Source organism: Leptonychotes weddellii, chromosome X (genome assembly GCF_054177405.1).
Source record: "Leptonychotes weddellii isolate Sample4059 chromosome X, ASM5417740v2, whole genome shotgun sequence".
NCBI lineage: Eukaryota > Metazoa > Chordata > Mammalia > Carnivora > Phocidae > Leptonychotes > Leptonychotes weddellii.
In genome coordinates, this window is record NC_138385.1 from 29,225,021 (window position 1) to 29,250,481 (window position 25,461).

The window sequence follows — 25,461 nt, forward strand, 5'->3', positions numbered from 1 at the left end:
TGGATTTGTCCTTTTTACTCTTGCCTCTTTGACAAAGGGGGCTATACCCTCTCTGTTATCTATTGCAGTGTTTAAGGACATAGACTGTAAAGCCAGACAGTTTCAGTTTAAATTCCTACTCTATAATATCCTAACTATGTAACATTTTGTGTTACATAATAATCCTGTCCCTCTGTTCCATCATATGTAAATTTGGATGGTAACAGTATCTAAGTCATATGGTTTGTGAAAATTAAATGATTTGGGGTGCCTGGGTGGCTCAGTCGTTAAGCGTCTGCCTTTGGCTCGGGTCATGATCCCAGGGCTCTGGGATCGAGCCCTGAATCGGGTTCCCCGCTCAGCGGGAAGCCTGCTTCTCCCTCGCCCACTCCCCCTGCTTGTGTTCCCTCTCTCGCTGTGTCTCTCTCTGTCAAGTGAATGAATAAAATCTTTAAAAAAAAAAAAAAGAGGGACGCCTGGGTGGCTCAGTCGGTTAAGCGTCTGCCTTCGGTTCAGGTCATGATCCCAGGGTCCTGGGATCGAGTCCTGCATCGGGCTCCCTGCTCCGCGGGGAGCCTGCTTCTCCCTCTGCCTCTGTCTCTCTCTCTGTCTCTCATGAATAAATAAATAAAATCTTTAAAAAAAAAAATAAAAAAAAGAAAGAAAGAAAATTAAATGATTTAATACATGTAAAGTGCTTAAAACAGTGCCTGGCACATAGAAAATACTCGACAAATGTTAGCTGTGATTACTGTAGCTTCCTACAAAGCTACAAACAATTAATTGTATGCTCTGCAACTTTCATAAAGACTCACCTCTAGACAGTATTGACAAGCTGAACAACATACCTTTATATAATTGATTTGTCTACACAGATCTCAGATATATATTCTAATTTCTTCACAATAATGGAAAATAGAACCAACTAAAGATGACACCTCAAATGCACATGCAAGGGCTCCTGGGTGGCTCAGTCGTCAAACGTCTGCCTTCAGCTCTGGTCATGATCCCAGGGTCCTGGGATGGAGCCCCGCATCAGGCTCCCTGCTCGGGGGGCTGCTTTTCCCTCTCCCCACTCATGTTCTCTCTCACTCGCTCTCTCTCAAATAAATAAATAAAATTTTTTAAAAATATGCACACGCGGGGTGCCTGGGGTGGCTCAGTCGTTAAGCATCTGCCTTCGGCTCAGGTCATGGTCCCAGGGTCCTAGGACTGAGCCCTGCGTCAGGCTCCCTGCTCGGCGGGAAGCCTGCTTCTCCCTCTCCCACTCCCCCTGCTTGTGTTCCCTCTCTCTCTCTCTCTGTCAAATAAAAAAAAAATCTTAAAAAAAAATATGCACATGCAATGACAGGAAAACAGGATGGAAAAAGAAAGTCAGAAAAGAAGAAATTATTTGAACAATACCAGAGTAAATGTTACAGATTCTGCTTTTTTAATAGGACTCTTCAGGTTAACCATTTTTTCTTGAGTGATCTTTGGTAATTTGTCTTTAAGAGAATTAGTCTATTTCATGTAAGTTGTTGAATTGATAGGCATAAAGTTTTTCATAATATTCTGTTACTATATTTTAATGTCTGTAAATTCTATAGTGATGCTCCTCTTTCATAAGTGATCCCGGTAATTTGAGTTGTCTCTCTTTTTTCCGTGATCAGTCTGGCTAGGGGCTTATCATTTTCATGAACCTTGTAAGAGAAGCAGCTTTGGGTTTCATTGGTTTTTCTGTTACTTTCCAATTTTTAATCTTTCTGATTTCTGCTCTGAACTTTGTTCATTCCTTCCTTCTGCTTGCTTTGAATTCAATTTGCTCTTCACTTCTTAGTTTCTTAAAATGGAAGCTTAGATGACTGCTTTGAGACCATTCTTATTTTTCTAAAATAAGTATTTAACACCATAAATCTTCCCCTAAGCACTACTTTAGTTGCATCTTACAATTTTTAACAGCTTTGAGATGTAATTGACAAATGAAAAACTGTACCTGTCTAAATGTACACAATTTGATATGCTTTCACACACTCACGCACTTGTGCAATAATCACTATTATCAAGATAATAGACATATTCATTATGCCTCCAATTTTCTTCATGCCATTTGATAATCAATTTTCATCTGTCCACTCCATTCCCATTGGTCCCTGGCAACCACTGTTCTTTTTTTCTGCCACTGTAGATTGGTTTGCATTTTCTAGAATTTTATATAAATGGACTTATGGAGTGTGCACGCTTTTTTGTGTGACTCTTTTAACTCAGTTGAATTATTTAGGGTTTGTTCATATTTTATGTGTTATCTATCAATAATAGCTCATTCTTTTTTATTGCTGGTGTTTAGCAATTTGATTATGATGTGTTGGTGTAGTTTTCTTTGAGGTTTGATGAACTTCTCAAATCTCTAAATTTGTGTCTTTCATAAAATTTAGAAAATAATTGGTTATTTTTGGTTTAATTTTTTTCCTGTACTGATCTTTTTCTCCTCTCCTTTGAAGACTCCTAGTGACACAAATACTCTACAGTTTCATAGAGTCCCATAGGTTCTTGAGGCCGTGTTCATTTTTCTTCAGTCTTTCTATTTGGATGATTTGTATTAATTCATCCTCAAGTTCCCTCTTTCCTCTGTCATCTCTATTGTTATTGAACCTATCCTGTGATTTAAAAAAAATTCGGATATTGGATTTTCCTGTCATAAAATATTCAATTTTTTACACTTTCTTCTTTTTCATAGTTTCTTTTTATTAAGAACTTCCATATTTCCATTCATTTCTATTCATTACTAGAAGGAGTATTGTTACAGTAGTTATTTTAAAGGCTTTGTCTGATAGTTCCAACACCTAGGTAATTTGGGGTTTGGCATGTGTTGATGGTCATTTCCTTTAAAAATTTTTAATATTTCCCGGGTATTTTTCATGTCAAGGAATTTTGTATTGCATCGTGGACATTTTGAATATTATATTTTGTAGACTCTGGGTCCTGTTAAAATCCTCTCAAGAATGCTGATTGTGGGGCGCCTGGGTGGCTCAGTCGTTAAGCGTCTGCCTTCGGCTCAGGTCATGATCCCAGGGTCCTGGGATCGAGTCCCACATCGGGCTCCCTCCTCGGGGGGAAGCCTGCTTCTCCCTCTCCCCCTCCCACTGCTTGTGCTCCTGCTCTCGCTATCTCTGTCTCTGTCAAATAAATAAATAAAATCTTTAAAAAAAAAAAAAAGAATGCTGATTGTGGGGGCGCCTGGGTGGCTCAGTTGGTTAAGCGACTGCCTTCGGCTCAGGTCATGATCCTGGAGTCCCGGGATCGAGTCCCGCATCGGGCTCCCTGCTCGGCGGGGAGTCTGCTTCTCCCTCTGACCCTCCTCCCTCTCATGCTCTCTCTCAAATAAATAAATAAAATCTTAAAAAAAAAAAAAAGAATGCTGATTGTGTTTGGTTTACTAGGCAATCAAACTAATTAGGTTCAGACTTAGTGTTCACGTCTGTGGGCCATGGATTCAATATCTTTTGTTTACAAAACCTTTGCCTATGCTGCTTTGAGTCTGTCCCACAGACGTGCCACTGAGGGCATGGTCCTGGACTCGGATGGTTGTTTAAATCAGTTCAATTTTCTACAGATTTTCTATGCTTCTTGAGGATCTGTCCTGCTCATGTGGAGCTAAGGGTTGAGCCTGGCACTTGTGCAGGTTCAAACAGAAGTAGGGAAACTTTTTTTTTTTTTTTTAAAGATTTTATTTATTTGACAGAGAGAGACACAGCAAGAGAGGGAACACAAGCAGGGGGAGTGGGAGAGGGAGAAGCAGGCTTCCCGCCGAGCAGGGAGCCTGATGCGGGGCTCGATCCCAGGACGCTGGGATCATGACCTGAGCCGAAGGCAGACGCCTAACGACTGAGCCACCCAGGCGCCCCGGGAAGTAGGGAAACTTTTATTCTGCTCTCTCCTCCATGAGATTTCCTTCCCATACTCTCTGGCTTACAGAGGCCAATTTTTTTCTGGTCCACTGGCCAAAAAAGAAAAGGTCTCTTCAAAATGTTAGTGCTCACACCACCAAAGCATAGCTATCTGACTAGAGTCATCCCTCTGGCAAAGCCAGCGCATGAAAAAAGAAGGGAAAAAATATTTCGATGACATTTGGCTTCCGGGGCTTCTTTTGCCAGTTACTCTGGCCAGAAAGATTGGGTATCCATAAGAGTTTAGCCACTCCTGTACTATTACCATGAGGCTATGTGACTGGGTACTGGCTAGAGAGAAGAGGGAGAAAAAAATGAAAACCTCACTCCCATTCAGGTTACATTTCTAAGTTTTGATTTCCCTCCCAATCTGGCTGCTTCTGTTTATTTTTCTGAATTCTTAGGCAGTTGCTTTTGAAATTTTTTCCAGAATTATTACATGAATATAGAAAAAGAGGGAGTCTTTAGTGGGCTTACTCTATTTTTGTTGGCATCAGAACTCTCATTATTCATTTTAATGTTCAGATGTTCCCAGATTTGATGAGGGGGCCCCATTAAGCTAGCTTCTGTGCTTTTTAAAAAATATAGTCCCATCATTCTTTGAGCACTCCTTTATTTTCTAGCTCAAAAAATGTTCCAGTCTTGTTATATCTTGCCCTGGGCCTCATTTCTCCAAGGGATGTCTATTCCCATTTGTGCTTGCTCCTACTCATATGTTGTTACTTTTAGGCCCTCTTAATGGGCAGCGATAGAAAATAATTCTAAGTACACACATATTCACAAATATTGATTTCTGTATCTATATATATCATTACTACCATTATTATTAGTATCTGTTTTCTCCATGAATTCATACCGATATCATGAAAATTAACCCAACACCACAGGATTCAATACTTACTTCCCCCTTCCAAGTTTTCAACTTCCTTATGCAACAGTGAGAAATTCGGTTTCTATTATCTTATCCCAGAATACACAGGAAGTAGTTTCAGAATTACCATTGTGTACCTCTGGTAAAATAAAACCTAATACTACAATTCATTCGTTTACATTTTTCTTTAGTTTTCCATTGTGTATATAAGACAAAATTTGCACTTTAAAGTTATATGGGATAGGGTTATTTTTGTACTCTCTACTCAGTGTGGTTATTTTTGTACTCTCTACTCAGTGTGGTTATCTTAACTCAAATAGAGTTAAGTTCATTTGACTCTGTTCCTAATCCATTTTAGAGTTTTCTCCCATTCTTTATTTTTTTAATATATAAAACATTAGCACAATTCCCAAAGTCAAAATTATCTAAGATGTGTATTCAGAGAAGTATAATTCTCTATCCCCAATCTCTCTTTCCAGTTTCTACCTTCCCCCTGAAGGTAATAAATCTCAGTTTTTCATTTAACCATTCTGTATTTATTTTTTACAAAAATAAGATGATATGTGTATATTTTTGTATTTGTCCGTTTTCTTGCATAGATAGTATGCCCTATCTCCTCTTTTGTATTTTGCTTTTTTCACATGATAGTATATGTTGGAAATCACTCCATATTAGTTAATAGAGAACTTTCTTATTCCTGTTAATAGTTTCATGGTACTCCATTATGTGGACATTCTATAGTACATTCAATTAATCTCTTTTGTATTACTTTAAATGATAAAGGCTTTATAATATGCTTAAATATCTCCTAGTGCTAGTCCTCTTGCATAGCTTTTCTCTTTCAGTTTTTTCAAGCTATTCTTGCATGTTTAATTTTGTAAATGAACTTTAGTATTGACTTATCTAACTCCACAAAAAAGCTTCTTGTAGGATAAGCATCCAAAAGACTCAAACGTAAGACCTGAAACAAAAAACTCTCAGAAGAAAGCATAGGGGAAAATCTTCATGACATTGGCCTTGGCAGCGATTTATGGATATGACACCAAAAGCATATGCAACAAAAAAATAATAAAAAAAAAAAACTTCTACACAGCAAAAGAAACCATCACAGAGTGAAAAGGCAACCTATGAAGGGGGAAGGAGAAAAAAATTTGCAAGTCATATATCTGATAAAGGGTTACTCTCCAAAATATATAAGGAACTCCTACAACTCAAGTAAAAAAACTATATCCAATTAAAAAATGAGCACTTGAGTAGACATTTTGCCAAACATGATATAGACATGGATAATACGCATGTGAAAGGATACTCAATGTCACTCATTATCAGAGAAATGCAGATCAAAACCAAAATGAGATATCACCTCACCCTGTCAGAATGGTTAATCAAAAGGACAAGAAATAGCAAGTGTTGGTGAGGATGTGGAGAGAAGGGAACTCTTGCACATTGTTGGTGGGAATACAAGATGGTGCAGCTGCTGTGGATAACACTATGAACGATTCTTAAAAATTAAAAATAGAACTGCCATATAATACAACAATCCCACTTCTGGATATTATCTGGATATTATCCAGAAGAATTGAACTCAGGATCTTGAAGCAATATTAGCACACCTATGTTCACTGTAGCACTACTGATGGTAGCCAAGATGTGGAAACAACCGGCATGTCCCTCAACAGATGAATGAAAAAAGGAAGTGTTTTATATATATATATATTACATATAAATGTAATATATATATATATTTTATATATACTACATATAATGGAATACTATTTAGCCTTAAAAAAGAAGAAAAATCATGGGGTGCCTGGGTGGCTCAGTCATTAAGCGTCTGCCTTCGGCTCAGGTCATGATCTCAGGGTCCTGGGATCGAGCCCCGCATCAGGCTCCCTGCTCGGCGGGAAGCCTGCTTCTCCCTCTCCCACTCCCCCTGCTTGTGTTCCCTCTCTCGCTGTGTCTCTCTCTGTCAAATAAATAAATAAAATCTTTAAAAAAAAAAAAAGAAAAATCAGCAATATGTGACGACATGGATGAACATGGAAGACATTATGTAAGTGAAAAAAAACCAGTCACAGAAAGACAAATACTGCATGATTCCACTTATATATGAGGTATCTAAAGTAGTCAAATTCATAGAATCAAGGAGTAGAATGGTGGTTGCCAGGAGAGTGAAGGAAGGGAAAATGGGGACTTATCAACAGGTATAAAGTTTCAGTTAAACAAAATGAATAAGCTCTAGATATCTGCTGTACATCATTGTATCTGTAGTCAATAATAACGCTTTGTACACTTAAAAATTTGTTAAGAGGGTAGCTCTTATGTTAAATGTTTTTGTGACAACATACTTTTAAAAAAAATTTTAAATCTTTTTATTTTTATTGGAATTGAACTAATTGATACATTAATTTAGGAAGAACATAGAGATACGCTTCCATATCTTGGCTATTGTAAATAATGCTGCAGTAAACATGGGAGTATATGTGTCTTTTTGAATTAGTGTTTTTGTTTTCTTTCGATAAATGCCCAGTAGTGGAATTATTGGCTTGTATCGTATTTCTATTTTTAATTGTTTTAGGAACCTCTGTACTGGTTTACACAGTGGTTGTACCAATTTATATTCCCACCAACAGTGCATTAAGGTTCCTTTTTTCCCACATCCTCACCAACACTTGTTATTTCTTGTCTTTTTTGATTCTGGCCATTCTGACAGGTGTAAGGTGATATCTCATTGTGGTTTTGATTTGCATTTTTCTGATGATTAGTGATATTGAGCTTCTTTTCATGTGCCTGCTGAGCATCTGTATGTCTTGTTTGAAGAAATATCTATTCAGGTCCTCTGCCCATTATAATAGAATTATTCCACTTGGGAAATTACCTATTTTTTAATGCTCTGAATTGATCTGCACATAAATCTACAAAATAATCTCATGATTTAAAAAGTGTATTTTGCTTCAGTTGTTATTCTCCTTGTGGTATCTTATTTTATACATGCTTTCTTCCTTTTTTAAAGTTAGCTGATGATTTTTTATTTTGTTTAAAAAATTTTTTTAAAAACCAAAATTTTTTTTTTTTTTTAAAGATTTTATTTATTTATTTGACAGAGAAAGACACAGCGAGAGAGGGAACACAAACGGAGTGGGAGAGGGAGAAGCAGACTCCCTGCCGAGCAGGAAGCCCGATTCGGGACTCGATCCCGGGACTCCAGGATCATGACCTGAGCCGAAGGCAGTCGCTTAACCAACTGAGCCACCCAGGCGCCCTAAAAACCAAAATTTTGATTTATTCATCAGGTATATTGTTTTTTATGCTGTAGTCAATTTCTGCTTTGCTCTTTAGTTTTTTTTTTCTTCTTTGTGCTTTCTTTCGGTTTACTTTATAGTTTTTTTCCAAGGTTGCTTTGCTGGGAATTTAATTCATTTGTATGCTTTCATTTTTACTGATAAATGTGATTAGGGCTATGAATTTTCCACCAATCACTGCTTTAAGCATATTGTATAGATTTTGATATGCAGTGTTTATGCTGTTATATTTCTAAAGAAATCTGTAATTTCAGTTTGCATTTCTCCTTTTGATCAAGAGTTGTTTATTTTTTTTGAAGATTTTATTTATTTGAGAGAGAGAGAGAGAGAAGGAGGGAGGGAGAGAGAGCACAGAGAGGGAGATTGAGAGGGAGAAGCAAACTTTCCGCTGATCCGAGAGCCTAATGTGGGGCTCGATCCCAGGACCCTGTGATCTTGACCTGAGTCAAAGGCAGGCCCTTAACCGACTGAGCCACCCAGGTGCCCCTCAAGAATTGTTTAAAAATTTGTTATATCTTCTGGGTGTTATATGCAAATAATGAATCATGGAACACTACATCAAAAACTAATGATGTAATGTATGGTGATTAACATAACATAATTAAAAAAAGAAAAAATGCAAAAAAAAGGATGAGATGTCTTTAAATTTTGTTAATTTTTCTAATATTATTGTCTTCTTATCAGAAAGTACTTTGGGTAATATTTTTACTTTTCTAATATTTTCTTTGTGGCCTAGTATTTTATTAATTTCAGTGTGTGTTCCACATGCACTTACAAAGAAGGTATACTCTCTTTGATAAGAGTATAAAGTTCAACACACCTGCATAAGATCTATATCCTTTTAATTTTTTTGCCCAATCTTTCTTATACTGAGCACGATGTGTTAAAATCTCCCATTAGTAGAATGTATTCATAAATGTGTCCTTCCATGTTCTTTTGTTTTTGCTTTATAAGGGGCATTGCTGTGTTATTGGTGGCATAGATGTTCTTAACTGCTATATCTTTGTTGTTAATTATGGCTTTTATCATAAATAAGCATCTTTCTTTTTTACTCTTGCGCTGTTTTCATTCAAAATGTACTTTGTTAGATATCAAATCACAGTTTCTGTTTTCTTATTGTTTCCATTTACTTGGTGCACTTTTGCTCATCCCTTTATTTTTAGCCATTATGAATCACTGGGTTTTAAGGGTTTCTCTTGTATACAGAATATAGTTGGGCCTTTCTTTTTAAGCCAAATTAAAAATCTTTCATTTTTAGTCGTGTTTTAGGTTCATTCAAGTTTATCGCTATTACTGGTATGTTTGTTTTCCTCTGTCATATTACATCATGGTATAATGTTGAGGGCATAATGTTATATTTTTTGTGTTTCTTCCTCTAGTTGATGTTTTTTGCTCTTTCATTAATTACATTTCTTTTGGGGTTTTGGAAGGTTTGTTTTTTGTTTTAGTGGTTAACTTTAATATAACATTTATATCATGTTTTATTTATATCATGTTTAATGCTCTTAAACCACTGTTTTCTTATTAACTCTATTACATTCTGGTTTGCCAATTTTTTATGGTATCATTTAGCTCCCACCTTTTGTTTATAGAAAAATCAATAAAATTATTTTACTTTCCTCTTCCTCGTTCCCTTTCTATTCTCTTCTTAATTTTAGTTGCATTTTTGCTAATTTTTTAGAGTTTATAACACATAATAGATGCTATATAATATATAACAGTATTCTTCTACCCTTATACCACTTTTATTTTTGTCTTAGCTCTAATATTACCCATATTAAATGCTCATCATCAGTCTTTTGGATGAAATTTTCCCAATCATTCCTTTGTTAGTTTAATCTCATCCACTATTTAATTTCTTAAGAAAGGCTTATGGGTTCAGAATTCTCTAAGTTCAAAATAAATTTCAACTTTTTATAGCCTTCATGGTTAGCATGTCTGGATGTAAAAATCTTCATTTCAAACTTTGAATAGGTTTTTCTACTTTTTAATTTAAGGTATACTTTACATACAGTAAAATTCACCTTTTTAAAACTGCACACTAGAATTTATAGTTTTTCAAATTTTAAGAATTTATATATATATTTACATCATATATATTACATTTACATATGTATATAAAACTACCACCATATCAACATATACCAAAATAAATACCCCTTTTCAGTCATCCTCCCACCTTAAACCCCTTGAAACTAGTGATCTGTTTTCTTTCTTTATAGGTTTGCCTTTGAAAGAGTGTCTTACAATTGGTTAACTTTTTGAAAAATATTGCTCCTATTACTTTGCTTTATTTTTGTTAATTGTGAAGTCAGTCTAATTCTCTTACTCTTGTAAATTTTTCCTTATTTTTACCTGAAATCCCTGAGGATGTTTCCTTTATGTTTAAAATTAAAAATAGAGTTATCATATGATCCAGTAATTCTACTACTGGGTATTTACCCAGAGAAAATGAAAATACTAATTCAAAAACATATATACATCCCTATGTTTATTGCAGCATTATTTACACTAGCCAAGATATGGAAGCAACCCAAGTGCCCATCGATAGATGAATGAAAAAAGAAAGTATGGTGTATATATGCACACATATCTATAATGGAATATTACTCAGCCATAAAAAAGAATGAAATCTTGAAATTTGCAACAATATGGATGGACCTAGAGGATATAATGTTAATTGAAATCAGTCAGAGAAAGTCAAATACCATCTGATTTCACTCATATGTGAACTGTAAGAACCAAAACAAATGAACAAAGAAAAAAAAAAAGACAAATTAAAAAAAAAAAAAAAAACAGACTCAAATACACAGAATAAGCTGGTATTTGCCAGAGGGGAGCTGGGTAAAATAGATGAAGGGGAGTAAGAGTACTATTATCTTGATGAGCCCTGTGACTTATATAGAATTGTTGAATCATTATATTGTACATCTGAAACTAATATAACACTGTATGTTAATTACACTTGAATAAAAAAATAAAATGTGAAATGAATAGGGTAAAGGGATGGCAGAATATGAAAAGAAAAACGAAAAACCTATCTAAAATCAATATTATGAAAACTTTGAATGCCTGAATTTTATTGTGATAATGTGACATTGCACTTATATAATTATTAATTAATTTCTTATCCCTGTCACCTTGTAAAAACATAAATTGTAGACTCCATGAAGAATAATAGCTGTTATTGAGTGCATATTATGTGCAAGCACTTAGTTTGCTAACATTTAAAAAGATTATTGAAAATATATTTATTAAAGATGATGGGTCTCTTTTTCTTTGTGGAAGAGAGGAAACTAGGTATGTGTACCGCCCAGAACACAGAGGTGAGAACATGTTTCTGTCACTGTCCTATTGTATACATTAAGGCCACTGTAATTGTTTATAAGTGAGACTGAGCAATAGAGTATTTGGGTATGACTTTGATATATTATAAAATGTCCCTTTTGCTTTTTGAAGACTCTGCTACTGATTTATTTAATAAATACGATATACACATCCACTTCTTCTGTCACACAATTGGCTTTTTTCTTCATTTTCCAAATGATATAAGTAAAATGATTAACTGTACGAGTGTTTACTATGATACTTGACACACATTTAGGATATAATCTGAGATTAAAAAAACTAATAAAATTGTACTTACCATAAAGGATTGCAAGCAGAGAGAGTGGCATGACAAGTAGTCCCACTAGCATATCAGCAATGGCTAGGGACATTAAGAAGTAATTGGTGGCATTGTGCAGTTTCTTTTCCAAGCTTACTGCCATGATAACGAGAATGTTGCCACCTATTGTCAAGATTATTATGATGACGATTGAAAGTGCTGGCCAGTTTTGTACCCCGTCTGGGAATTTGAAGCGTCCACCATCGGAGGTATTGAAAATGTCAGTTACTAGAGCTGCAACAGGGCTCACAGAAATATCGCATTGCCAAACCAGTAGGCCAATTAGGTGCACGCTGAAAATTAAGAAAAAAAAATAATCAGATACATCTTATATTGCTTATACCCAATGAATTGCTTATACAAAACAATTGCTTTTCCTTCAGCAACCCTTATCACCATCATCATCATCATCATCTCAGTATTTCTTTTTCTATCCAAAGAATATTATGAGTAAGGCACTTAGTTTATGGAAATATATATATAATAAAAATTATCTATAGTATAAAATTATATATATGTAATCTCATTTGATCACACACACAACAACCTCATGACGTCAAGATTGGTTATATCCATTATGCAAATGAAGAGCCTGAGGTTCAGAGAGGTTAAGTAACTTTCTCTAGGCAGCACAGCCAGTAAGTGACAGGAGCAAGGTCCGTATTCAGGTCCCACTGATTTCAAGGCCTGTATTTTAAACTGTTACTCTATACAAGCAATATGAAACCACAGTCTTGTTTGATTTGCTGTAACGGTCTATTTTTATATTTTTTCAATATTAATTTCTTCTAGATATCATCTGAGACAACTGACAACAGAATGAAAGGAGATTTTCCTTTAAGTATCCAGTACCTGACAAGAAAATTGGACCGTTGCCCTTTTTAATCTCAAGCTAACAAGGAATAAGTTGTCATCAGACAAACTTCCGGCAAGATGTTAGAAGAGGCACAGTGGGTGTTGGCCATAGTGCATATTCATTTCTTTCTAAAACTCTTTTTCCCTTCTCACAGCTGCAGAGTGACTTTAGGCTGGTCCATACATACTAATATCTGTGTTATAAATGTTCCTTCTCTCTGACACTCTGCTCATTTCTGTCCTATGTTTTCTGGGCCCTGTTCTAGGCTAGAAAATGATTGATTTGTGGTGATGATTCCTATGGGTTTGCTGCTTTTCCTGTGCTGGATACAAAATCTCTTAAGTCATTTGAACTGTGCATCTCTCGGGATGGTACTTTCGTAGACTCCACTAGTAAGAATATCAGATCAGGTGGCAAACAATGTAGAAGTGGACGTGGCTATGTTTTGTACATCCCAAATCAACTTCCCCCAGTGGTGGTATGAGATTTATTCAGGTTACATACATCAAGTGTCCTCTCAAAGTGTGTGTTCCCAAAATATCTAATAAAACTAACATTTATTTTCATTAGTAAAATAGATAAGAAAGATAAGCATATTCAATATTTCCTGTTTAAAAGCAAAATTATTATTTGAAAATGACTGTTTTTTGTGTATTCTATGTTCAGTAATAGTTATTTTATTTATTTATTTATTTTAAGATTTTATTTATTTATTTGAGAGAGAGAATGAGAGACAGAGAGCATGAGAGGGAGGAGGGTCATAGGGAGAAGCAGACTCCCTGCTGAGCAGAGAGCCCGATGCGGGACTCGATCCCGGGACTCCAGGATCAGGACCTGAGCTGAAGGCAGTCACTTAACCAACTGAGCCACCCAGGCACCCCAGTAATAGTTATTTTATAAATATTAAGCAGCAACTACACTATATGTAGTGGTTGCTAAACCTTGTTATTATTTATAGAGGAGGAAGTTTTCTCTCGTATAAATACGTGCTGAATAATTTTTTTTTTTTTTTTTTTGCAAGACTGTTGAAGTAAGGGTCTTTCTGGAGTTGGGGAGATTGAACACATGACATTACAACATCCAGAGTCTGAGTTCTTCATATAAATGCTTTTACTTCATTATCTTATTCACTTTTCCTTTGAACTAAAAATGTTATCTCTATACAGGGAAAATACATGTGTGATTTGATTAGCTCATCATTTATTACCAATCATCAGAGAAATATACTGTAGTAAAACTGGATGATTATGATTATCGTAATGATATTATGCACACATACTTGCACATACACCGTACTTTCTAAACTTAAACTGGAATGCTTGGCCTGAAAAACTATTAACATTTTAAAATTCAAGTAAAATACTGTAATAAATTTTCTGGAGTATTTAAAAATTATTTCTCTTAGTATCTTGGTAATATACTTTTATGTCTTTTAAGATAATGAAGAAATCATGAAAATATTTTGACTTTCTCATTCTACAGAGGATAGAAAACTAATATTTTGACATTTTGCTTAAAATAACTTCCTTACTAGTTGAAGTTATCTGACATTCTAAGCAACATGCAGAGGGTGATACACATAGTAAGTTTTATCAAATAATCAGTAAATTTTTGTATCAAATAATCAGTAAATTCTATTTCCTAGAACATAAAAAAATAAGCTAAAATAATATATGTTTCAAAAAAATCTGTATCATAAGTAATCTGATTAATGTGAGTAGAAATTATTAAAATAAAGGACCAAATAAATAGAAGCAAGTTATTTGCACTCAGCTTTGATTATTCTGTCACTGTATTTGTTGCACTGGGCATGTGGTCAATTTCCTAACTTCATGACCTCAATGATTCTTTGACCAGTCACTTAACCTCTCAGAGCATTAATTTCTTCATCTGTACAACAAGGATGATCTTTATTACGTGATTGTTGGGAAAACTAAACGATATATATAAAGTCCTGAATATTGTACCTTCATCATAATAGGCCCTCAGTAAATATTGGGGCTTACCTTCTGTTTGCCTTCAAAGTTAAACAAAAGTAGTTTATGATAACTATACCCCGACTCATGTATTTCACAATTGGTGATGAATTTAAATCCTGATTTTATTTTAATAAGATATTTATGCAAAACAGCCTCAGACAGTAATTTTAAATCTGGGTCTTTTCTGGCTTATCTGATGAAGAAAAACCTGTCCTTCTGGCATTTAAAAAAAAAATCTAGTTTAAATTAGCTGCTGATTATCTCAGGTAGTCCCGCAAGAGTTTATGCTCATAGTAAAATATTGCATCTTCAACAGTCGGTTATAGAACAAGTATATTTATCCTTAAGCCTAGAGAATAAGGTCCTAACAGAATATGCATCCAACTTCAATTTTCTAAGCAAGTTGTAAAAACATCAAAGTCCTTTCATACTTCTCTAAAAACGACAGAGGGGCGCCTGGGTGGCTTAGTTGGTTAAGCGTCTGCCTTTGGCTAGGGTCATGATCTCAGGGTCCTGGGATCAAGCCCCACGTTGGGCTCTGTCTCCCTCTGCCCCTCCCCACCACTTGTGCTCTCTCTCTCTAATAAATAAATAAATTTTTAAAAAGAGGAATGCAGGATAAAATCGTATGTCAAAAATACATGAAATACTGTTGGACAATTACCAATTTTAAAATTTGAGTGTCTTATTGTGGGTAGGAAAACACTTCAAGTGGTTATCTTGCCTACCTCTGCTGGCCAGATATATTTTTAATTTTCATGAAAGAGTCCATGAGACAAATACTAAATTACTGAGGAAGCTTATAGAATCTAAATATATCTGTTGTGAATTCTAAAATAATGTTACTGGGAAGATCCTGAAAGAGTATTTACTTCAGTTTCCTGGCTTCAACTCAATTACATTTAATAAATTCTTATTGGGTGCTACTATGGGCAAAGTATTATAATTATTATTAAAGTTCAATCCTATTTTCTATAGTTTTGTAATCAAGAATTGGCTATATTATAATTAAACCTAACTTCTAATATTTACTAATATTAGAAGTTATTTATTATGTATTATAATAGATATATTATATATCTATTATAATATTATATATTAGAAGTATATATTTCACTAATGCTCAATGAAATATATACAGCTCTTTTTATAGAAGACGAATAATTTAGGTCTTGCTCCTAAAGCTTAAGTTAATTGTTACTAAGCCCACACACAAGTCTCATAAAATATGTACACAAAAACTAGTTTCTCTCTGAACAATGCAACCAATTTATTCACTGGTACTAAATGTTTAATGAACATATAATTTTATATTCTAGGTAGATAAACAAAATGATAATTTGAGTTAAAAGTCTGTACGTTTTAAATGTACTGTGTTTTTGCCTGCCATATGACAATGGGCATTTTTAGAAGAAGTGGATTATCATCCATCCAAGGCAGGGCTGGGTCCCGCGACTCTGAGATCATGACCTGAGCCAAAATCAAGAGTCGGTCGCTTAACTGACTGCACCACCCAGGCGCCCCTTCCCTTCTTTTTCACTGTCCTCCATTCTTTCCTTTTCCTGTCTGTTGTTGTCCTCTTGGAATCACACATCACTGAGATTACGATCACCACAATGTGCAGTGACATCCAGATGGGCTCTAGTGGAGCATATTGCATAATGTGGAGGATTCAGTGTGGATGTACTTTATATCTATACTACTCTATTAACTTTTTCCTGGGTGAGCTCTTTATAGGAATCATAGAGGAGGCTGTAGGAGCAAGGGGATTCAAGGCTTCTCAGCTGTAACTGATCAGAATTTACAGAGCCCTGGATCTTTTTTCCATGCCCCATTTCCTCGAAGAGTGGGCTTGGAAGAGACCAGCCCAACATTTTATTAAGTTAAAAAGAAGATTTACCTGGATTAGATTATATTTAGAATTGCTCAGTACTTGAATCCAATTCTTATCTCCTTTACATGACATTCTATTGACCTGAACTACTGGGTCATTGTATCAAGACTTCGGAAGATGGCATTGTTTTCCTCTGTCTAGCTCCATCACCCAAGTTCTACTCCCTGACTTCTTACCCATTCTTTTGCAACCCCAACCATTCTTTATAAAACCAGAAACTGATAAAGACATTTTATCCTCTTGGCTGTTTAGTTCATGCAGGAAGGAAAAGGAAAAAACCTTTCTCATTTCTACATTTTAACCATGGAGAAAGCAACCATGAACATTGGAATTATTTTGGAATTTAAGATATTATTGCCATATTATTTGTTTGACTACATGAGCAGTTCTATTTAATTGAAGTCTAAGTTATTGGGAGTTTTTTCCATTTATTTTTGAACAGGGAACATCCATAATATTAGCCTGTGGGCTGCAAGTCATTTGTGCAAATTGAGGCAAACGTAGCTGAATGATCATAGAAAAACCTCTTTAACATTTTTGAGCAAGCTACCATAAAAAGTTATCTTTTAAAAACATAATCAGTAATAACATCCTTACAGGAACGAATGCACCGCTTTCCTCAGGTTCACCATGATTGCTTCGGTGTTAAGCAACCAAAGTTTAAAATTGTGAAGAGAAAATTTAACAGATTGGATTCATAATTCCATCCTTTCTGGGGAGAGAGAAAAAAAGGAAAAGAAAATTAGTTAAAAGTCCAAATAACTTGCATAACAGCCAATTAAATAAACTTAAATACATTTATCAAGTGATAAGAAACAATCTACAATATTTAGCAAGCAGGTAAGCATGTTATATCATATAAGTGATAAAAAATGGCAGAGAATATATTTTTCATTTATTTACCGATAAACAACCATCATAGTTTTTTTTTTTTTCAGTTTTTCTAAAATTTCTTGTACACACTTTATTCATATGGGGCATCTACTAAAACTTTTCTTCTTAGAGTACACATGGCTTCAAGTCAGTGTTTTGAGAAAGAAATTAAGAATATATGCTTCTTAATTGACAAAGTGTTTGGGGAAAGTTTGTGATGTAATAATTAAGTAGCGTGTATAAATACAAAGGTTTCATCTTATAAGAACACGGAAAACTAAAATAAGTTGTAAGTATTTCTATTAAGTGAACATATTTTGTACAACATTTCTAATTTATTTTCTTCAAAGTGAAGCAATCTGCATTTGCATAGCTTTATTTATACTTTAGCATTAACCAACAATATTCTCCAGAGGGCAGCATCAAGTTTATACCAAAATAAATGAGTTGATCAGGTTTACTGTATTAAATAGAGCAATCACCCTATGTACCAGCTTGTTAGTATCCTACAGATAATATGTTATAGTCAGGGCATGTGGAATAATGCTAAAAATGCAAATAAAAGGTCAGTTGCACAAGATGATGAAAACAAAAACCTTATTTTCTTTTATTGATTAAAAGGTGACAATGCATCTTAAAGGTACTAGGAAGGAAACATGAAAACTCTCCAAACAACTTATCAAAGAATTTCAGAGTGAATGCCTTCAGTTTCTATAGGCTATTTTTCAAGGAGTTATTTTTTGCACTGCACAATCCCGCCAAATATTTCCATAGCCGATTATTTACCACTTAGCACTCACTATATTCAGCATGCTAAAATGTTGGCCAAGAGTAGACTGGATGCAAATTTGCTGAGAATCTCTGCTGCACTCCTTTGTGGCAATAAATCTTCATAGAGTGGCACATGTCACTATCAATCTTTACATTGACATTGAATGAATACTCAGTGTGAATTCTAGTGATTAACATAGAAACCCTTCGTTTTTTCTGCCTGGAGATTCCTAACTGGGAACAGAGTGGGTAAACCTCTCTGTTCTCTATTCTTGGTTTTCTAGATCTTCAATTTTAGGATTTGGGTTATACTCTCTTCCCACACCAAACATCTAACTGAATTCTTTTCTGGGATCACAGGCTTTTACAAGAGTCAGGATTGGGATGTTAGGTTTGTACGCAGTGGGCTGTCAATGAGGAAAAGTTAGTTGCGGTGGGGGAGGGGGAGAAAGAGAGACTCGAGTAGCTTGAGAATGTGGAATAACATTGAAAAATCATCCTTTCTGTCTAATTTGAAAATATTTTCAAGGAATGTGATAAAGATGTGTTGATAATCTCTTCTAGTGTTTTTTAGTTCCTTTTAGAAATTCGGAAATAAAATTTTACTAGAACAAATTGCACCTCTCTCTGTTTCCCATCTCATTAATAGTACTATTATTCTAGTCATTCAAGCTACGAATTTAATTTATTCTCTCTTCTTGTCCCCCACCTCACACCTGTGAGTTCTATCAGTGTCACCTACACAGAAATCTACCTCAAAACCATCCCTTTCACTACAATAATGCATAAAGTATGGCCTCCAGTATCCAGAAACAAAATATTCTATGGGAGAGATAGAGTGACATTTGCCAGATCATTAGTCAGATCATTTTTATCCCATAAAATGCTGCCAGACAATGCATAAATCCCTTTTCCTGGGAGGTCTGGAAATAAGTGACAAAAAAAAAAAAGATACAGAAAGACAAAAAAGTCTTATTTTGCTTCTTAGCTCTCAACAAATATCAAAATCCTTCTCTTTTCTCAATATTAAAATATAAAAATTGTTTTTAATTTTTACTTTTCAAGTGTCTAAAAGTTAATACAATTTAAAAGTTTCAAAGTAAAATGCGCTTCGTTCCAGTAGATTATAGCACATCAATTGAATTCTTGTTTGCTATAGCTTGATATGATAATCATCTCATTAAACATTATATTTTCCATATTCTCAGCCATGGTAGAATCCCATATTGTTACTCAAAATACTGTATTTCTTTAAAAATTAATCAGCGTTGTCATCTTTTTTACATGTATATTTTTCTATAAAATATAAACAAGAAAATTAAGCAACAAATACTTATTTTTCTAAGTTCCAATTTTGTTAATTAAGGAGAGTAAGTAATAATCACAAGAGTATATTATGTATATAGATCTTCAATTTATTAACTAAAATACCTTGAGGGCAAAATAATATCTTTCTATACTATTAAAATTTGCATTTTTTGGAAGTTGACTAAACCTGATAGAAAATGCCCCTGGATTGGTGGTAAAAGCTTAGAGAGATGATGTGATAGACAGGAGTAAGTTATATATAAATTATGTAAAGTAATGCTACATTACATGTTTCCCCAAGGGGCTAAGACACTGTGATGATATTTTGCAATGTGAAATGTTCTGTGAGTATTTCTACAAAACCTCTTAAAGACTTGGATAAAATAAGTTAAAAGAAACAAACAGAAAAAATAAGAGTAACAAAAAAAATAAAACCATAACAAAACAACACTAATTAAACACTCTGATCTGCAAACCTCTCAGACTCTGCCAATTTTTCATAATGGAATTCTCATGGTTGTTGAACAGAAAAAGAATACCTGGGAATTCAAGTACTCAAATTTGGAAAGACTTGTGTTTTATAAAACTTAGGAAAAAAATCATTGGTGGGGTAACTGATAGAGTGTTCCATTTTAAATGAGAATTTATATGGCTCTCATAGAAACTATGTTTGGTCATGTAACAATGTCAAAGTATTATAAGAATATATATATACATTTATGTGTGTGTGTGTATATGATTTTATGTACAGAAAAAGATTGATTAACCTGAAATCAATTTACTATATCAAGCATGAAGAGAAAAATCACAGGTTAAATCACAGAAATAAATTCAAGATCTGTAAATACATATTCAGACTAATCTCTTATTTTTGCAACACAAATCACAAACTGTTTATGTTCTCTCTAACACTCTGTAAAATCTTCAGACATCAATAACTACATTTGCTAAGGCAAAAAGGGGGACAAATAGTAGTTTTCGTATGGTTCTCAATAGTATGACGATTTTAGTTAAGCAAGACTCATACACTGAGCATTATATTTAATTGATGCTTATGAAATCTATGCTCCTATGTCAACATATGTCATATATCATATAGCATATATTATCAAAAATAGTTTGAATACTTGAGGACAGTTGAGCCAAAATAGGGTCCCCAGTATATATTCAGAAATTAATTTTAAACTATCAAAATCAGTATCACTCAGAAATACTTAAAGCCATTATCAATAATGGCTTTTCGTGGAAGCGAAAATAATGAAAAAAAAAAAAGTAAAACCACTGTGGGGAAGAAAGGCTGGCATGAATTAAAAAGAGCAAAAGCCACTTTTGACTCTTCCCATATGGCCTCAGGCTAGCCTTGGAAATTTGTTAATTTCAGAGCTAATTGGTGTGATGCCTATTTAGCTCTAAATATAAGTATGACTGTAATGGGACCTGTCTAAGATTTCTTCGGCACACAGCTTCTATTTTAACCTCTTGTTGGTGACATTTTAAGGGTTTTGCATGGGCATGAATTTAGTGATGCTATACTTCTTGCATTCTTTGGACAATAATTTGATGCTTCACTTGGAAAACCAGTGCTGTGCTTTCTTTAAGGGATACCTAGTTTTCCAAGCCTATTTGCCCTCCAAGTGGTGAGACATCTATGGCCATCCTTGTGGTCTATAGAATACTTTATATTCATTCATTTGTGAAAGACTACAAAGATGAGAAAGGGAAGTCAATTTTGCATCTTATCTCAGTCTTACACATTTTAAATTTAGCTTATGAAAGAACTTCCACATCGCTCTGTATTGGGAGATGCAAACAACAAAGAAAACGGCATGATTTGGACTCTAGTAAAGTCATAGTTGGGGATTAGTTTTAAGAGTTGAGTGTTAAACCAGTAGAGAGTAGACATTATATTGGAGAACAGGAAAAATAAAAGAGGGCAGCAAATAGAAATGGAAAGAATAGGCAAAAAGGCAAATGTGAATGGAGACTGTTTTGAGAAGGAGCAGAGTCATACTGTGCACTTTGTCCAAAAGAAGATTGACAGTGACCTTAGCGCCAATTCAAAAAAGTTGTGTAGAAAGGATCTAGAATGTAATTGGATGAAGGAGGAGAGAAGAGGACCAGCTGGACGAGAGGAGGTGGTTGGTGAGGAAAGGGAATATGTTCAAAGGGTTTTGTCCAAAGCAGCAGAGGCAGATAGATGTGTGCTGAATGTGTGCTAAAGACAAATTTTTGAGAGGAGGAGCCATATAAATGTACTTTCCATGTAACTCCCACATTCCTTAGCCAAGTGCTGGGTACTTGATTGATGGAAGGGCAGGGAGAGGGAGAGACTTGAGATTTAAGATGTGAAAAGATCCTAAGAATGAGAAAGAGCTGTGGTTTTTTTCTAAATTGTGTTTGGAGAAACAGGAGTCTATGACTTTCTACAAAATCCTGGATATTTCCTTGCATCTTCAAAAGCTAACCATTTATGATTTGTTTTTACTTTCACCTTTCCTACCCTTTGACATGGAAGAAAGACTGGTCATGTTTCAATCACATTTCCTGTACTCAAACTGTTTCCTAGTCACTCTTTTCCAGACCTGGTCAAACATAATACTGATAAAAATAGTAAGGAAGTGCCAGTGTTTCTACCCGATGCTTTAACAAAATTTGGAAGTAATAAGTTATCCCATTAAAAAAACATAGTTTATATTAGATTTCTGGAAATCCCATGAGACGATGATAGTGATGAAGCAGATTATTTTCTCTCATACTGAAGAGACTAAATCTGATCCTGAATGTTTTAAAAATTATAGAAAAGGCAGTCAACTGAGATCATTCTTGTCCGGCTTTTTATAATAAAGCATTTAAGAATTTTATAATTAATTATAAATGTAGAGGTTTAATTTTTGACTGTTTCCGCTGTTCAGAAATAATGGACTCATAATTCAAAACTTATCCTTCTGGTTACTATAGCCCCTGGGCTTTCAGCAGATACTAGATCAAAAGTGAATTAGTTACAGATGTTCAGATTTCTCCTCAGAAAACTATGTTAATGTGGCACAGATTTACAACATTTTTTGGGGAAATCTTTTAATTCAAAAACTATCCTTAGAACTAATGAATATTGTAGGAATTTTCCTTTCAACTTCAAATGCACTGTACGGATTTTCTGATAAAATATATAATTGTCCTACTAAAAGTTCACCTTTGCCAACTGTAGTTAAATCAGATAATAGCTATTTACAATTTTAATAAAAAGTTACTGTGTTATCCAGTTATTACAATCAATGCAATTAGACTGCTCTTCCACCAGTCAACACAGGATATTCAAGCATGTTAAGCTAATTTAGAAATTTATTTAACTTCATGCTAAATGAATCCAAATCTTCTATCTTCAAGTGTAAGGTTTAATTTATTCCACAATTAGGAATTCATAAAACTCCTATGGCGGAAAAATTATGAATGATCAAATAGCCCAGTCCTTTGCCTTCAGACAGGTCTATACTTAAGCCACTTCAAGAAATGTGATAATTGATGTTCTTTAGAACAACCTGCAGAAGAGGCAATTTCATAACCTTCCACTGTTTAGCAATCTGCTTCTCAGAAAATCATATATTAGGCAAAAAGCCTCAAGTGAAGAGACATTTCAATGGAAATGATTAATTTCTTACTAAGTCGAGTACAGATCTATATTACAGGATAATGCAATACTAGCAACTTGCTCCCTGCATCTTTTCTTTGGCTTGTTCAAGAATGCAGTGATTCAGACCCAAAACTGGAGACTTCCTCATAATGTGCCATAGGGAAATCTAACGGTTCTGAAGAGGCAATTACATATGTTGGGTGATTTTTTTTTTTTTTTTATGTTGGGTGATTTAAAAAATTTCCTCTCCAAACCGAGACGCTTGTGAAAGTGAAAGGCAAGGGGGCATTCACTGGACAAGACTCTGGGTCTCTCCTGGACATGTCATTAGAACTGGTTATAAGGTGATTATTCTATTTGAATGTAGGTCTAGTGTCATTTCCTTCCCTTACCCCCTTGAGATAATGTAAGTGGTTGTTCAAAGAAATTTAACTGTTCTTGTACTTGGAATTAAAATGGAACACGAAATATTTTCTCTTTATTTGTATTTACTAAATGCTTTTATTTTTGTTTTACATATTTTGTAAGAGTGATTACTGTTAAATTTAGTGAGACTCTACAAGATAGTTAACTCCTAAAATCTACAGTATATAAGATCCTAAGTTTTTCCCAGCTAGACCCATTCCATTTACCTAAAATAATACTTTAACAACAGAACAGCTTCTAAGTTTAAAGAGTTAAAATAGCTACCAAATTATTCCATGATAATAGTAACAGACATTGAGAGAATCTGTCTTGGTGGGCAGAGTGCCCAATATTTGAAGTTGCTTTCTCCATAGGTGGTAGCAGAACTATCCCTGAATAGTCTCAGCATCAGTATCCACATAACAGAGTAAACCGAAGGCTTTTAAACAGCAGAACTTACAGAGCAAACCATATGCTAAGTCTTTGTTTTGGAGACCTGATTTACAGGACTGAAAACTCTGTATAACAGCTTCTTCATGTGGTAGCAAACAAGCTAGACAAGGTCCTTGCTCTCATGGAGCTTACATTCTCGCAGGAGATACAGACAATAAGCATTTAAATAAGTAAGTAGGATAATTCCTGATAGTAAGGATTGCTATGGATAAAATGAAATAGCACAATGGGATAAAGAGAGACTGGGGGAAACACTTTAGATCGACCTATGTATGTAGCTATAGCTTGAGGTTAGATATTAAATATATATATATATATATATGCCACAGTACTAATATTAGCCAGCATTTGCTGGTTATTCTCAATCACAATAAAAAATACAGTTCTTTTATACTGGTAAGTTAAGCACATAATCAGCGTCTCTGATGGGAACAGTTCAGAATTTTCTGTTGGTTTGATTTTAATTTTGCAAACCGGCGGGAGGGAGCGGGGGACATCGCTTCATCTTTTGCTGAGATACTTAAAATTCAATTTAGCTGCAAACTAAAATGTGTTCCCACTTACATTTACATTGATGTCTCCTCCCCCATAAGCAACTCCCACTTTCTATTTCATTAGCTTAAGAGATCCCAGACTTTTGGCTATATAGCAGGCCCTTCTTCTGGCTGTAGAGGTTCCAGGAGGCTCGTGAAAAGCGAAAAGTTCAATCAGTTGCCCAGATGTATTTATTGCCAAATAACGGGGTACTTGGATACATCTGGACAGCCGAATGAACTCTTAACTCCTCATCTTTCCAACAGCTCTTCATTTCACAGCTCCAGAATCACCTAGATAAAGGGAGAAAAACAAACAAACAAAAATCCACTTTGGAGTGGAAGGCTCAGTCTAGTCATGGTTCTGCTGTCCCATTAAAAAAAAAGGAGTCTCACTTGTGCTTTATAACTTATTACACAATGCATATAAATCACCAAAATACAGCAAGACTTATAAATCACAGGTTAATAACGTGAAATTAAAATCTATCACAAATACAGAAAATCGAGTCAAAATCAAAATTAATTGTGTTAGTAACAATTTATACAATGTAGAATTCATTCTAGTATCATTTAGTACCTTAAATGTTATATATAGTATAGCATAGAAGAGTAGGCTAGGAGGTTGAGACACAAGTTCTAGCCCTGACTTGTTTGATGTATGACTTAGGACGAGTCACTGGACCAATTTGGGCCTCAGTTTTTTCATCCATAGGATGAAGGTGTTGTAATAGACAATCTCTATCTCTTCTGGCTCTGAAATGCTGAGATTCAAGTTATTTTTCATAAAAGCTTGACATTGTTTTATGCTACTTTGCAAATAAGATGCTTCGGCCCTCCCTCTCTGCCCCCTCCCTGTTTATGCTCACTCTCACTCTCTCTCTCAAATAAATATATAAAATCTTAAAAAAAAAAAAAAGATTCTGGGACACCTGGGTGGCTCAGTGGGTTGAGCGTCTGCCTTCGGCTCAGGTCATGATCCCCAGTGTTCTGGGATCAAGTTCCACATCCGGCTC

At 34.7% G+C, this 25,461-nt stretch overlaps 1 protein-coding gene across 1 annotated transcript in view; it reads right to left on the bottom strand.

Moving 5' to 3' along the window:
- The window catches only part of HTR2C (5-hydroxytryptamine receptor 2C), a 142,893-nt gene extending 130,963 nt beyond the window's left edge, over positions 1 to 11,930 (bottom strand). The window contains exon 1 of the mRNA XM_006728248.3: positions 11,725 to 11,930. Within this exon, the coding sequence (XP_006728311.2) occupies positions 11,725 to 11,848 (124 nt within the window). The 5' untranslated portion in view covers positions 11,849 to 11,930. The remainder of the gene's footprint in view (positions 1 to 11,724) is intronic.
- Between the last annotated feature and the right edge of the window lie 13,531 nt (positions 11,931 to 25,461).